The 16,028-nt window shown below is 39.9% G+C and overlaps 1 protein-coding gene across 15 annotated transcripts in view; it reads left to right on the top strand.

Moving 5' to 3' along the window:
* Positions 1-16,028, top strand: part of DOCK10 (dedicator of cytokinesis 10) — a 309,263-nt gene that overhangs the window by 274,231 nt on the left and 19,004 nt on the right. For all 15 annotated transcript variants that reach the window (XM_060410412.1, XM_042244317.1, XM_042244315.1 and 12 more), the window contains 11 exons: positions 301-425; positions 1,927-2,039; positions 3,173-3,310; positions 4,615-4,797; positions 5,544-5,654; positions 7,010-7,225; positions 8,747-8,804; positions 9,131-9,229; positions 12,768-12,874; positions 14,638-14,760; positions 14,881-14,994. In XM_060410412.1, coding sequence (XP_060266395.1) covers positions 301-425; positions 1,927-2,039; positions 3,173-3,310; positions 4,615-4,797; positions 5,544-5,654; positions 7,010-7,225; positions 8,747-8,804; positions 9,131-9,229; positions 12,768-12,874; positions 14,638-14,760; positions 14,881-14,994 — 1,387 coding nt within the window. The remainder of the gene's footprint in view (positions 1-300; positions 426-1,926; positions 2,040-3,172; positions 3,311-4,614; positions 4,798-5,543; positions 5,655-7,009; positions 7,226-8,746; positions 8,805-9,130; positions 9,230-12,767; positions 12,875-14,637; positions 14,761-14,880; positions 14,995-16,028) is intronic.

The raw sequence follows: 16,028 nt of genomic DNA, 5'->3' as shown, positions 1-16,028 counted from the left end.
TGCAGAATTTAATTCTGTATCTATTATTTTGGCAGATGAATTCTTTACTACTAGTGCCACCTGGGAAACCCATTATCCTTTAGTATCTATTATCATTCTGAACCCTTTTTTGGCTTAAATAAAATTTCTCCAAAAGTACTTTTAAAGTTTCTGTCATTGTGTCACCCCATAATTAATGGTTTTTCATAAAAAGTCTCATTTTTCACAAAAAAAAATGTTAATATGACACAATCAAGAGAATTTGAAAAAACATTTGGTTTTCATATCTGACTTTAACCATTTTTCCCATTTCATTTACAGGATGCACACCACTTCCAGTCATGAAGGACAGAAACAGCACAGATCACAAACTTTACCAATAATTCGAGGCAAAAATGCACTTTCTAACCCCAAACTCCTCCAGATGTTAGACAATACCATGACCAGTAAGTAAACCAGAAACAATAGCAACAAGATGGTTATCGTTTTTCTCTAGACACGTGCAGGAAATAAATTCATTATGTTTCAGAATGTAGGGAATGTTGCTGTGCCCCTGAGACCACTGGTTTTCAGGCTTGCCGTAGCCCTGGGAACGTTCCTGAGAGGAGAGAATGAGCAGGGAGTAGTTTAAAAACATAGTGTCCTGGGACTTCCCTATTGGTCCAATGGTAAAGACTCTGAGCACGGGGCATGGGTCGGATCCCTCACTGGGGCACCAAGTGACTCTGGCATTGTGAGAGTTACAGTGGCCTCTCTCAACCTGATTATTATCCACTCTGGGAAGAGGAAAAAGTTGCCTGTGTCCTAGAAGCAGCAGGAGTGCAATCTTGAACCCAGTGTTGTACACATTCTAGGTGTCAATGAGGTAAAAAACGAGATCCAGTGTTTTCATATCATGTAAGTGTTCTTGATTATGGACACGTGACCAAAGTTAGCTGTTTGACAGTATTTGCCTTAACTTGTAAATACATTTAGCACCTTTCTGAAGAGGTCATTCGTGCAGATCATCCACTCAGACTCTACATTTGATCTATTAACCTGGAGCATAAACTTGACCCAGACCAATTATGGAGGAAATAAGACTATACGGAAAGCTGAACCAATGGAAAAGAAGTGGGAAATAAAGAACAGACTACTCTGATTCTTTAGAAATTCCATACCTGACCAATGAAAGGGGCACAGGCACTGTCTTCATTGGTGCAAGCTACTAAAATAAGATGCATCAGACTGTGTAGCTTAAACAAAAAATATTTACTTCTCCTAGTTCTAGAGGCTGGGAGATCCAAGATCAAGGTGCCAGCAGATTTGATGTCTGGTAGAATCCTGCCTTCCAAATGGCTACCTTCTTGCTGTGTCTTCACATGGTGGAGATAGAAATGATCCCTCTGGTATCTCTTTTTAAAAGGGCATTAATCCCAATCATGAGGGCTCCATTCTCATAACCTAATTACTTTTCAAAGACTCCACCTCCACATACCATCATATTGTGGATTAGGGCTTTGATCTATGAATTTGCTTTTTCATACTGTTCTGACTCAAGGGACATGAGTTTGAGCACACTCTGGGAAATAATGAAGGGTGGGGAAGTCTGATGTGCCACAGTCCATGGGGTTGCCAAGAGTCAGACATGACTTAATGACTCAGCAGCAACAACAATATGAATTTGGGGGGAAACACACCTATTCAGTCTATAGCATCCACTAAAAACTCTGTCTAGTATTCTTGCTTCAGCCGATAAAGAAATTGAATAAATGAAAGCATTTTGATTTACTAAATTACTCATCAAAACACCAGTGAAGATTGTATGTCTATAGGTTGTATATTGCATCTACATTGTACATATTGTATATATGTTGTATGTGACTATGTTGTAATAGAAGAAAGTTTTTAATAGGGTGCAAAGACTTGTCTCAGACCTTTATGCATTTTCTACTTTGGACTTTGTAGGCAACTCTAATGAAATAGACATTGTGCACCACGTGGACACGGAGGCCAACATCGCTACAGAGGTTTGCCTGACTATTCTAGACCTGCTGGCCCTCTTCACTCAGGTCCACCAGGTGAGTGTGACCACAGCATCTTCCGCAACATGATAAAACTAAAGATGGAAGTGTCATGTGAAGTCAAGACCATGTTTTTAAGACATTTAATGAAACCCATTAACCTTCCATAAATCAACCTGTGAGTGGAAAGCATCTTAAAGATGACATTCAGAATTCATCAGTTCAGTTCAGTTCATTTCAGTTGCTCAGTCGTGTCTGACTCTTTGTGACCCCATGAACCACAGCACGCCACGCCTCCCTGTCCATCACCAACTCCCGGAGTCCACCCAAACCCGTGGCCATTGAGTCGGTGATGCCATCCAACCATCTTATCCTCTGTCGTCCCCTTCTCCTCCTGCCCCCAATCTGTCCCAGCATCATGGTCTTCTCCAATGAGTCAGCTCTTCGTATCAGATGGCCAAAGTATTGGAGTTTCAGCTTCAACATCAGTCCTTCCAATGAACACCCAGGACTGATCTCCTTTAGAATGGACTGGTTGGATCTCCTTGTAGTACAAGGGACTCTCAAGAGTCTTCTCCAGTACCACAGTTCAAAAGCATCAATTCTTCGGCGCTCAACTTTCTTTATAGTCCAACTCTCACATCCGTACATGACTACTGGTAAAACCATAGCCTTGACTAGACAGACCTTTGTTGGCAAAGTAATGTCTCTGCTTTTGAATATGCTGTCTAGGTTGGTCATAACTTTCCTTCCAAGAAGTAAGCGTCTTTTAATTTCAAGGCTGCAATCACCATCTGCAGTGATTTTGGAGCCCCCAGAAATAAAGTCTGGTACTGTTTACAATGTTTCCCCATCTATTTCCCATGAAGTGATGGGACCAGATGCCATGATCTTCGTTTTCTGAATGTTGAGCTTTAAGCCAATTTTTTCACTCTCCTCTTTCACTTTCATCAAGAGGCTTTTTAGTTCCTCTTCAATCACTCAGTCTTGTCCAACTCTTTGCAACCCCATGAACTACAGCACACCAAGCCTCCCTGTACCTCACTATCTCCCGAAGTTTTCCCAAGTTCATGTCCATTGAGTTGGTGATTCTATCTAACCATCTCATAGCCAGTTCAGAGAAAATATTTTTTGAAAGAATACAGGTATCCTTTCACTCATCTTAAATAAGTGCTGTGTTGAATTTCCAGAGACAACTCCAACAATCTGAATGTCAGAATTCAATGATGAAAAGGGTCTTTGACACCTACATGCTCTTTTTCCAAGTCAACCAATCAGCTACCGCACTGAAGCACGTGTTTGCCTCCTTGAGGCTGTTTGTGTGCAAGGTAAGAGTCCAGGTTCCTTGGAGAACTCAGTGAACTGTTCATTACTGACACTGGAAGTGCTAGTCACTCAGTGTGTCCGACTCTTTGTGACCCCGTGGACTGTAGCCACCAGGCTCCTCTGTCCATGAAATTCTTCAGGCAAGAATAGTGTAGTGGGTTGCCAAGCCCTTCTCTGAGGGATCCTCCCAACCCAGGGATTGAACCCAGGTCTTCTGCATTGCATGCAGATTCTTTACCATCTGAGCCACTAGGGATGCCCATTACTGACAGTAAACAAGCATTAATCCTTACGTCTCTCAGCAGGGTGGAAAGAAGGTTTGTTTGATTCTATGTTGATTTATTTGGTTTTACTGGACTGTTGATTCATGGTCTCAGAATAAGTTCACAGCCTTGATGGCCTATCTGCTGGATATAAAAAGGGAATAAAATTGGCATTTGGCTTCCAATTCTTCGGGTTCTCAGTGTTTGTGGCAGAGAGTTAGGTAAAATGTACCCCATCAACTGTGATGTTAAATTGCTCCACTTCAGAAAAGTTGCCTTTGAGGACCTGTGGTTTTACAATGTGGAGTGAATAGAAACTATCTCAAAGCTCTCATTCTGTTGCTTTGAGTAATCATCCCATATTGATGCAAAGGATACTTACAACATGTTATTTAGTCACTCAGTCATGTCCGACTCTTTTGTGACCCCATGGACCCTGCCAGGCTCCTTGGCCATGGCATTTCCCAGGCAAGAATTCCCAGGAAGTGGGTTGCCATTTCCTCCCCCAGGGGATCTTCTTGACCCAGAGATCGAACCTGCAGCTTCTGCATTGGCAGGTGGATTCTTTACCACTGAGCCACCATGAAAGCCCCAGTACTAGCATGCTGCTGCTGCTGCCGAGTCGCTTCAGTCATGTCCGACGCTGTGCGACCCCATAGATGGCAGCCCACCAGGCTCCCCCGTCCCTGGGATTCTCCAGGCAAGAACACTGGAGTGGGTTGCCATTTCCTTCTCCAATGCATGAAAGTGAAAAGGGAAAGTGAAGTCGCTCAGTCGTGTCCAACTCTTAGCGATCCCATGGACCGCAGCCCACCAGGCTCCTCTGTCCATGGGATTTTCCAGGCAAGAGTACTGGAGTGAGGTGCCATTGCCTTCTCCAATAGACTTTGGTAAATAAAGTTATATCCTCTTCCACCTACAAATGGTAGAAAAGGTCTAGGTTTTTTTTAAAAAAAGTATTTTGTTCTAAGGAATTTTCAAATAGAATGAACAGAGCGAAGTGAAGGAATTTGCTCATTTCACCAGCACTTCTGTCTCCATAGTTTCCTTCAGCGTTTTTCCAAGGGCCTGCCGACCTGTGTGGATCATTCTGCTATGAAGTCCTCAAATGCTGTAACCACAGGTCACGGTCAACTCAGATGGAAGCATCAGCACTTCTATACTTCTTTATGAGGAAGAATTTTGAATTTAACAAGCAGAAGTCGATTGTACGGTCGCACTTACAAGTAAGTGCTGCCAGTTTTCATTAAGGTTGTTAAAACCACTCATCTGTTTCAGCATTGATACAAGCTTCCTGTTTCCAGGGCAACCAGATCCCCGTTCCTTCATCAGATCCTCTTTGAGGATGCTCATCACACTCAGTTCTGATTCACAGAAAGAGGGCAGCTGGACAGAAATTAGCAAAGTCCATAATTCCACTTGTACTTTTCCTTTTTTCTGCTGGGGAATAAATAGAATCATATGGAACAGAGGTCCCCAACCCCAGTTTGGTCGATGGCCTGTTAGGAACTGGGCCACAAAGCAGGAATTGAGGGGAAAGCAAGCGAGTGAAGCTACATCTGTATTTATAGTCACTCCCCATCGCTTCCTTTACTGCCTGAGCTCACGCTCAGGGCTCTCACTGATTCTGCATTATGGTGAGCTATATAGTTACTTCACTATGTATCACAGTGTAATAATAACAGAAATAAAGTGCACAATAGATGTGGTGTGCTTGAGCCATCCCCCCTGCCCCTGTCTTCCACAAAACTGGTCCCTGGGGCCAAAAAGGTTGCAGACCACTGATAATAGACTACACAACTTGAGAAACCATGACTATTTCTAGGATGCCAAATTCCACCAGATTCTGAGCATATTCGTTGGGCCTTCAGGGATAAATTCATGATATATCCACCCATCTCAATGGTTTTCTTTACACCTACTATTTTGGAGTTACTTACTTTTGAGTTTCCATTTTTCTTTTCTCTTTCAGCTCATCAAGGCTGTAAGCCAGTTAATAGCTGATGCTGGCATTGGAGGCTCTCGTTTTCAGCATTCCCTTGCTATTATCAATAATTTTGCTAATGGAGACAAGCAAATGAAAGTAAGAAATGCATTGTGGACTTTTTTTTAAGGAATTGGGAATAAACTAAGTGTTGGATTCTTTTTAGGAGATGTCAAAATCACAAAAAATCACAAATTCTGCATTTTGTTTATTGACACTTTGAGTCCTGACATTGAGTTGGCTTCCACTTTGAGCATGTAATCTGTTAAGTGGTATTACCAAGGTATGGGGCTGAATGATATGGAACAATAAAACGAACCACATATATCAAATACATATATATGCATACATATATGTATATATATAAAGCACAGTGATTCTCTCATAATCTTATTCTTAGTCAAATTCATTTTACTTTTCTTTTAGAACTTTCTGGGGATATCTCCTTCAATCATTATACTGAAAAGTCCTGGGGTAGAGCCTGGTGACAGGCATGAGTGAACCCAGGGATTAAAATAAAGTTTTCAGATCTCTTTCCCCTATCGTCTCTACTTTTTTGCCTCTCTGTCTCTCAGTTCAATTTTCTTCTTCATTTACTTCATTTGCAGGTAGGCTGTCTCCATGAGCTTACTCTCTCAGAAATTCTGAGGACACTGGTAGTAATCTGTGAGTGGGAAATTAAAGTCCCTAGACTGAGTCTCTTTGATCCAACCTTGTATCATATGCCCAATCCTTAAACCAATCACTGTGACCTGGGGTATCAAAGAATACCCAGGCCAGTATCATGTCCAGCCCTGGTACCTGGGAAGGAAGTGGTGTTATTGTTCAGTCACTAAGTTGTGTCTGACCATTTGCAACCCCATGGACTGCAGGACACCTCTGTCCTTCACTATCTCCCGGAGTTTGCTCAAATTCATGTCCATTGAGTCAGTGATGCTGTTTAACCATCTCATCCTCTGCTATCTTCATCTGCCTTTGCCTTCAATCTTTCCCAGCATCAGGGTCTTTTCCAGTGAGTCAGCACTACTCATCAAGTGGCCAAAGTACTGGAGCTTCAGCTTCAGCATCAGTCCTTCCAATGAATATTCAGGGTTGATTTCCTTTAGGATTGACTGGTTTGATCTCCTTGCAGTCCAAGGGAAGGAAGCAGACACTTGCAAATCACATGAACCAGAGCCAGAGAGGACGCTAGACGATGTCAAAGGACTGTTAGGATGCTATCACTAGAAGAAGATAGGCTAGAAGACTAAGTGGACTCTACTATGACTCATCTTCCAATGTGCACAACCACAGTCACAATACATGGAATTTATCCACAGAGAATATACGTATTTGTGAACAGTGTATAGAATGCACCAGACCATGATGCCAGGCCATAGCTAAAAGCATAACTTGAAGTGAGTTAACTTGTGAAATCTAAACAGATAATGACCCAGGCTCTCTGTTTTCCAAAGAACAGCAATTTCCCAGCAGAGGTGAAAGACCTGACTAAACGAATAAGGACTGTTTTGATGGCCACGGCTCAGATGAAGGAGCATGAGAAGGATCCAGAGATGCTGGTGGATCTCCAGTACAGCCTGGCAAACTCCTACGCCAGCACCCCTGAGCTGCGGAGGACCTGGCTAGAAAGCATGGCCAAAATTCATGCAAGAAATGGAGACTTATCTGAGGTGATCAGCAAAGACTCGGTCCTTCTTTGTCAGCATAGTCCTCTTAATCAGGACTATTGGATTATCATTTATATCAGGAATATAAAAAGTTACCATATTCCCCAACTGATGTCAACACGACCTGATTTTATTGGATTGACCAAAACGTTCATTTGGGTTGCTCTCTAAGAGCAGATGGAAAACCCCAAATGAACTTTTTGGCCAACCCAATATGTTATGTGCAATACATTTGCATGTATGATTCAAGGATACCTGACTCCACGTAAATGATATCAAATAAAAGCCAGAGTCTAGGGGGACCAGCTGCAGTTGTAGGGTGTGCAGTGGAGACGAAATGCTAAAGCCTGAGGCTAGGGAGGATGATTGTAAGGGTATCTGGAAATTTAAAGTTATATAAGTTACTGTTGTGTGTGTTAGAACTTCCTCCCTGGAATTAGAGTGAAATGGAGAAACTTACCATCATGGTGAGTAAAGGCAGTTTCGAGTACTCTGTCCTCATGTGCATCTCATCGAACTAGCAATAGAAAGGTTCACAGTTCTCAGGGCCAAGTTGATGAGAGGCCACTGTGTGACAGTTAAAAATCATAGCTAACCTTTCTATGTCTGTTTAAACACTGGTGGATTTGCGGGCAACAACTCACAGCACCCATGTGGGGCAGTTCCAGACACTCAGAGGGAAAGTTCTGCTTTGTTCCCAAAATTTTGCCTGCTTTGGGAAGAGATAAGCTTGCCCAAGAAACCTGTAATCCTTCTAAATGCAGGGCTCTGGGCTGGGTGTAGATCTGAGCAGAGGCCTCACTGGATAGCAGTTTGGTGAGGACAAAGATGAGCAACTCCAATTCCCTTGGACCACCCTGAATGTGGAGAAGTTCTCCACAAAACTTCAAAAGGAAATGCTCAAGTTATTTGGATTCTTCAGCCGCTCAGCATCTAGTGTGTGTTCAGCAATGTTCTAGGGCTTTGCAAGAGATTTTAAAGAGCAATAAAATGTCACTCAAATAATCTGGTTGAAGAAAGCATACACGATACAGTAGGTCACCCTATTTCATCAACTGCCGCCTCTTGAGGCTACCATTTAAAGATGACAGAAATTCTAAGGGGGGCCATGGCTGGAGGTTAAAAAAAAAGTAAGAAGACAGCTTATTTCACTTCCAGTTTATATCCAGATGCTATTTAGAGAAAGAGGAGAACCATAGATATTATTGCAGGAAGATAATTCTGTAGAAAAGTTCTTCAAGTCAGCTCATTCACCTACCTGTAAACTAAATCAAGAAAAGCAAACCAAAAAAAAAAAAAAAAAAAAAAAAAAACAAATATGCTTTTTATTCTTGAGGGTGTACTTTTTGGAAATCTAATTGATTCTTACTTTCGATTCTACCATGAAAAGGATTTCTCTGCATATTCTGATTTGGAATACAGACCCTCCTTGGAGGATTAGTCTGAATTAGACTGCTGGTAAAGTCTTTAGTATGAGATAGATGGTAAAATCTTCCTCTCACACTATTTGCTTTTCTCTTACAGGCGGCCATGTGTTACATCCATATAGCTGCCCTCATCGCAGAATACCTGAAAAGAAGGGGTAAGATGACCAAGTGTGGGGAGAAATCAACATGTCAAAACCTGATAAATAAACTAATACATACAATGTATTTATTAGTTTTAAATTTGATTAATCTCAGTGTTTTAGCAGTGTTAATTTTCACAGATATTTCTAATGACGCTGTACTCTTACGTTTTACCTTTCTCTCCGTCCCATCATCATGTTTCTTTTATGCACAACCAGGCTAATGGTCCACTTCTTAGTTCCAAATGAGAAGGCTTCATTGGTTAATGATTCATAGTTTCATAAGCTTGAATTAACATAAACTTGTAACAATGTCCTAACTTCGTCTTGCACTGCCATAGGTTACTGGAAAATGGAAAAGATTTGCGTACCATCCCTGCTCCCGGAGGATGTCCACCCTTGTGATAGCAACCCATTACTAACAACTCCCAGTGGAGGAAGTGAGTGATTTAACTGGACACCTTTACCCTCAGGGCACGATACAGAGGAAACCAAGTCCTGATTCAGTTTCACTCCAATGAAACTTTTAAATGTATTCCCAAAAGCAAAAACTGTCTTGGACCTACATAACTTACTATGTTGAAACCCACAGTTCTTACCATTCAGAAGTTCCATCATCAAACTTTATGAAGTTTAGGGACCTTGAGAGTTCTCAGCAAAAAGAAGTGCATCTTAAATAATATTATGGCCATGTTTTCTTATCAATTTGCATGCTAGACTGTCTTTGGGATTCTATTCTGAAATGGATGAATTGTTTAAAATTGCAAGAGAAATCCATTTTACTGTTGAAATGTCATATAACTGTTTATTCAAAATAAGGAGTGCAGAAAAGTGACATATAAATATAGTATATATACAGGACTGTGGGCTTCGCAGCTGACTCTGTGGTAAAGAATCCGCCTGTATTGACAGGAGATACAGGTTTGAATCTTGAGTTGGAAAAATCCCCTGAAGTCGGAAGTGGAAACCCACTCTAGTATTCTTGCTTGGAAAATTCAATGGACAGAGGAACCTAGCAGACTACAGTCACATGGGGCCACAAAGTTGGACACGACTGAGCAACTGAGCATGTACACACACTATCAGGACTATAGCTATAATTTACATGCTTCAGTTTAAGTATACATTGATTCTGACAAGTTATAACATATAGTAATTTACAGTATAATCTTCCTTCAATTAAAAATATTCCATCTTTAACATCTGATAAACATTTTGTAACAATAACCAAGGAATTATTCTTTGTAAAAAAGAAAAAAACAATGTATCCTTGTAAAGTTTTGCTCAAACCCAGTTTATGAACTTCAGTCTATCTCATAATACTGTCTTCACTTTCAAAATGAAATGGAAAACTCAGTGTGTGAACAAGAGAAACAAATATTTAAATGTTTAGATTAAAATATCTAAACAAAAGGGAAATGGACTTTGGTTATATTATTTTGGAAACATAATTGGTCCCTTATTCTTTTAAGTATGTATATATCGTCCAAAGAGTTTCAGTGGATTTTGCAAATAAGATATTTGAACCAAATGACCAAAGTGAATTCTGAGACAGTATGCTCATTTGTTTGAGGGCCTTGAAGAAGACACCAGACTTGGCCTCATACTTCATGTCCATGATAAAATTCAAGGGTCTCCTTGCTCAGTTTCATGCTTCCTATTTATACAGGCAAGTCATCAAAACCATCCTTGTTTTATTTAACATGCCCTTCCTCCTCATCTGTTTTTTTCATAATCAGATACCATACAGTTCCATAAAAACTATTTTGAGAAACCTGATAAAACTAGGTGTCAGTTTGAGAAGTTGTGGGAACTTGTAGCCCAAAATGTTGTCTAAATCTTGAATATTCAAAAAAAGATCTAAATACATTTAGACCAATGATGATATCGGAATAATATATCCATTGAGAAAAATATATATACCTATTGACCTTTGGACAATGAGAAGGTTGGGACACCCAACCCCCGGGGATAACTTTACAGTTAGTTGGCCCTGCATACCCACGTCCATTGATTTGACCAACCACAGACAGTGGCGTGCTGCAATATGTACTTACTGAAAAACATCTGCATTTAAGTGGACCCATACAGTTCAAATCTGTGTTGTTTAAGGGTCAACTGTATGTGTTTTATAAACTTTAAATATTGAAGGTGATTATTTATGATGCATTAGCAATCTGTATTCATTGCCGTACACCTGAAGCTCATTGGCATGTATTTGAAGTCTTCAATGTATTTCTATGTTGTGATGTTTCTAAGTCAGAGAAGTAAACTGTCCCTTCACTGCAGTGCACACATGATAAGAAGACAGTTGGCCCTCTGTATGCGGGAATTCCAGATCTGCAGATTCAACCAACCACTCCTTCAGTGAGAATCCACACATACAGAGGGCTCATCCTACTATGTCGTTTAAAATAAAGGACTTGAACATTTGTGAGAAGGAAGTGTTAGTCCCTCAGTCATGTCCGAATCTTTACTAGGCTTCTCTGTCCATGGAATTCTCCAGGCAAGAATACTGGAGTGGGTAGTCATTCCCTTCTCCAGGGGATCTTCCCAACCCAGGGATCAAACCCAGGTCTCCTGCATTGCAGGCAGATTCTTTACCGTTTGAGCCATCTGGGAAACCCAACATTTATTTGGTGGTGTTGGGTCTTAGTTGTGGTGTGTGTGATCTTTAGTTGCGACATGCAAACTTTTAGCTGTGGCATGTAGGATGTAGTTCCCTGACCAAGAATCGAACCAGGGCCCCTTGCATTGGGAGTGCAGAGTCTTAACCATTGGACCACCAGCATTTGTAGAGTTTAATATCTGCTAGAGGTCCTGGAATCGATTCTCTGTGGATATTGAAGAACTATAGAGGTGAGTGTAGATGACTCCAGAAAATACAGCTTCTTCAGTTGTACTAACAACCATCATCACCCAGGAAGTACTATGTCATGGCTTTTCCTGCTCTATTCAAGCCTCATATATTTTAATATGCTTAATTACCAAACAAAAATGCTAATAAAAAGTTGGAAGGTAGAATTTTTAATACAAAGATTCAATTGCAATAATTATTATCATTATCACTTCTAGCATGTTTTAGGGTGGTAATTCAGTCACGTAGCCAATGACCTGATTATTAAAAATGTAAATATACACAAAAGTATTAATTATAACTTAAAATGCACTTGCTCCAAGGTAGGCAACTGCAGTACGTTCTGTGTTGTGGAAGTATCTCAATTAATTGCCAGTAAGGAGTCTATGTGTTAGATGCTGTTATCCCTGCCTGTTTACAGGTGATAGGACCTAAAGAAGTTAGGCAATCTGCCCCAGATCTCCCTGGTTAGCTTGTGATGGGGTCATGTTCAAGGGCCGGTCTGTCACTCCAGACTATGCTCTTAACCTCTCATATTCCTTTAACGTTCTGATCTGACCCCTGTCTGGACACATTACTTATTATCAACTATTTTCATATGCATCTGCAGAGTTCCATCTTTCTTAGTCTTGGTGCCCATGAAGCTAAGAAATCTTGAGAAGCTTTCTAAATAACGCGAAAGAGTGAAAGTTAGCGAGTACTGTGTATTGTCTTTAGAAGGCAGTGATGACCGGGTTTTTTCTCAAATACTAATGCTTTGAATCCTTTCAGCATCCTTGAGATTAGATATTAATGTCTCTGATTTAACAAACAAGGGATACAGACTCCAAAAAGCTAGTTAAACCAGAACATTGAAGTACATCAGTCCACAAGCCTGTGTTCTGTCCATAATCCCATAATAGCTCCTGAGAGAAAGCAGGTCAGCTGAGAACAATACAAAAATTATTAAAAAGGGAAAACTGGTTGCCTGGCAGAGTATTTATCAACAGTCATAATCTAACTATCTCATTGATGTATGAGTGTTATAACCACCACATGTAACATCATGTAACACAAAGTCACTATCTAATCCAAGCAGGATTTGGCTCAAATAATAATGTATTTTCCTTTGTCCTCTTAAGGCATGTTCTCTATGGGCTGGCCAGCTTTTCTGAGCATTACACCAAATATTAAAGAAGAAGGGGCAATGAAAGAAGATTCGGGCATGCAAGACACACCATACAATGAGGTTAGATGAAAATTATAGAATATATTGTAATTAAGTAAGAAGATACATTGAGTTGTAACATTAAACTAAGTAGGAAGGAGAAGATCTCATTCCAAAATCAAAGTTACCCTATAACATGACTTAGGGAAAATAAAATGCAAGCTAAAATTAAGCTAGATTAATAGATTATCAGAGTCCACTGATGAAGTGTAATGTTCAATGAAAATTTAAGCTAACTTTTAATTCTCTAAGATGGACCCAAATTTATACAATCACTCTTCTACAAAATATGAAAGCTCTGGTCTTTTGGTAAATATGGTAAGGGATGCTGAAAATTGTTTGAGCTGGTCACTTTTTTTAGTGCATTGGAAAATTTATTAGCAAGTAGACTTGAACAGAAAGTCTCACTAGTTTCTGCAGAAAACCTCCTGGTATGCAGACTACAGTTATTTTTTCAAAAGAAGCTTTCTACCAGGAGTTACTTAGCAACAATTCAAGTGAAGAAAATAGAGCTCCCCTCCTCAAGTAAATAAAATATTTCAAAACCTAAGTTTTATTCATAATATTACATAGGTTTAAAAAAGGATTTAGAAAACAAATCTTGGGGGACATGTTAAAGAAATCTTACATAAGGCTGTACATTAATTTAATGTACGTTGCAAATAGTAAATGTAACTACACATTTGCATTAACTATTTCAAACTGTTTAAAATCTTTTCTGAAAAGACACTGAAAACATTCCAGCAGTATTATCCACTTGCTTTAGAAAGTATATAATTTGGTTCAGTTGAACATTTATTAAGCTCTTAGTATATGTGAGACATTGAGACAAAGATAAATAAGGCAAATTTATTTGGGGAGACAAAGATAATAAGGCATAATCCCAGTTCTTGAAGAGTTTAGAATCTTGTGAAAGATAAACATCCTTCAAGGTGGGGGCAAGCACTCTAAGACCCAGTAGCTAAATCTAGGCATCATCTACGGCTGCAGTTAAAAAGGGAATAATTTTTTACATGACAATAATTAGAATGCAGATGATGGAACATAAATAAAAGCTCTGCAGACTTTTGCACTGGGTCTTGACATTTGCTAGGACTTAAAAAGTGTAAGATGAGAAACTAAGGTTCTCAAAAGAGCAGCAGCAACATCACAGGCAAAAGCGTGCAAATTACAAAGCATCCTAAGAATGGTGTGGTACCATCTGGTACAGCCAAAGTGCCAAGTCCATGCCAAGGTGCTGAAGGAGAGGGCCACTGAAAGGGAGGTTGGTACCTGATTCTGGAGCTCCTTCAATGTCATGCTAGAGAGTTTAGGCAGCAGTTCGTAGGCACTGGAAAGGTTTGGGGCAGTGGCAAGGTCATGATCAGGTTGATGTCTTTGGGAGAAAGATTACTAGAGAGCTACACACAGGACCAGTCGGACCAAACTGGAGAGGGAAAACAGTTTGGCTTGCAAACTATTTCATGGTGTCTGGGTGTGAAGAAACAGGAGTTTGATCTAAGCCTGTGACTGTGGGAATGGAAAAAAAAAACCTAACAGATCTGAATACTTTTCATAGATTTAAATTAGCAAGTTTGAGGGACTAATAAGGTTATGGAAAGAGAAGAATCCTAGAAGACACCACTATACTTCCCGGGATGGATGTAACTGCCAGTCACAAAGATGAGGGATGCAGAAATCCCACTATGAAAAAGACTGACGGTGCAATAGTTTCTAAAGCAACTTTCAGGGATGGGACACAGCCTTCATTGTGTAAAATCTCATTTTCATTTGGGGAATTGCAGAATATCCTGGTGGAGCAGCTGTACATGTGTGTGGAGTTTCTTTGGAAGTCTGAGAGATACGAGCTCATCGCTGATGTCAACAAACCCATCATTGCAGTCTTTGAGAAGCAGAGAGACTTCAAAGTAGGTGTTCTAAACCCAGGAGTTAGTTCAAATATCCTTCATTACACCAGAGAATTACTTACGATTTTCTATTTTTTATGTTGGCATCATCTTCATGAAACCCTTTGTTTCTGTTTTCAGAAATTATCCGACCTTTACTACGATATTCATCGGTCATACCTGAAAGTTGCAGAGGTGGTGAATTCAGAGAAGCGACTCTTCGGTCGCTACTATCGTGTGGCATTTTATGGGCAGGTAAGCTTCCTATTAATATGAGCTTTAATGTTGAGTAGTTGATTGCTGTCTTTCATTCTTAACGAGACATCTAACTATATGTACCAAAGGACTCAGGGGGTGGGGTGAGGGTAGGGATATATTTGGGTATATTTGAGTGTTTCTCTAGGTGTGAGGGTCTATGTGTTTAGCCAGAGAAATGTACTAAATTGAAAAATAAATGAGCAGAGCCCTCCTTGGGTCCTAATACAGATCGAGTTAAAATAGTGATTTTGAATTTCTTGAAGAAAGACGTCACTTCTTCAGCACCCTCCTCCAGTTCTCTCCAAAACGTCTAAATACAGGTTTACATCATATTTGAAAGTGAAATTTAATTGAATATTCTTAAGCAATGCAACCCATAACATTCCAGTAAATAAAAGGTTCCTAGGGGCTCTACCATATTAAAGCCATGAACCTTTGACTTTAAAATCATTCATTTTCTTTTCTCCTACTTTCAAATCATCACTGCTTCTCCACAGAAAGTAATCTGCTTGTTTTGTCTCTTATACTACAGGTCAATATCATTTCAAAGTGATTTTTCTCAGCTTACTGCATAAATAATGAACAAGATAGAAAATATTAGCTAGCCATAGCATTGGCCTAAAAGTAAAGTGAACTTATGTTATATATTAATTATGAATGTCTCTGAGCAGTGCTTTAAGTGGGATAAACCCAAGGACCATCCTGTTTCTTTCCTGGAGGGCTTATAACCCTAATGTATTTCAGCGTGCATATTTCAGACTATTACTTTCATGGAGAATCATTCCATCCTTTTATTTTCACAGTTGGAGTGACTCTCAGCCCCTCTGTCTTCCATTTTTTTCTCCCTTCATGTAAAGCACAGTTTCACATGGGTTCTTATCCTCCTCACACTCTTTTAAGGCTGCAGATAAAGGCATCAAATTCAGCAAGGTCATTCTAAATCATTTACCACTGAAGTCTTTTGGAAGATATACATTGTCCTATAATCACCAAAGGCAGTTTAAAAACTAAAATCTGAATTAATCAAGACA

Source organism: Ovis aries, chromosome 2, assembly GCF_016772045.2.
Source record: "Ovis aries strain OAR_USU_Benz2616 breed Rambouillet chromosome 2, ARS-UI_Ramb_v3.0, whole genome shotgun sequence".
In the NCBI taxonomy this organism is placed as follows: Eukaryota; Metazoa; Chordata; class Mammalia; order Artiodactyla; family Bovidae; genus Ovis; species Ovis aries.
This window is presented reverse-complemented; position numbering and strand designations above follow the sequence as displayed.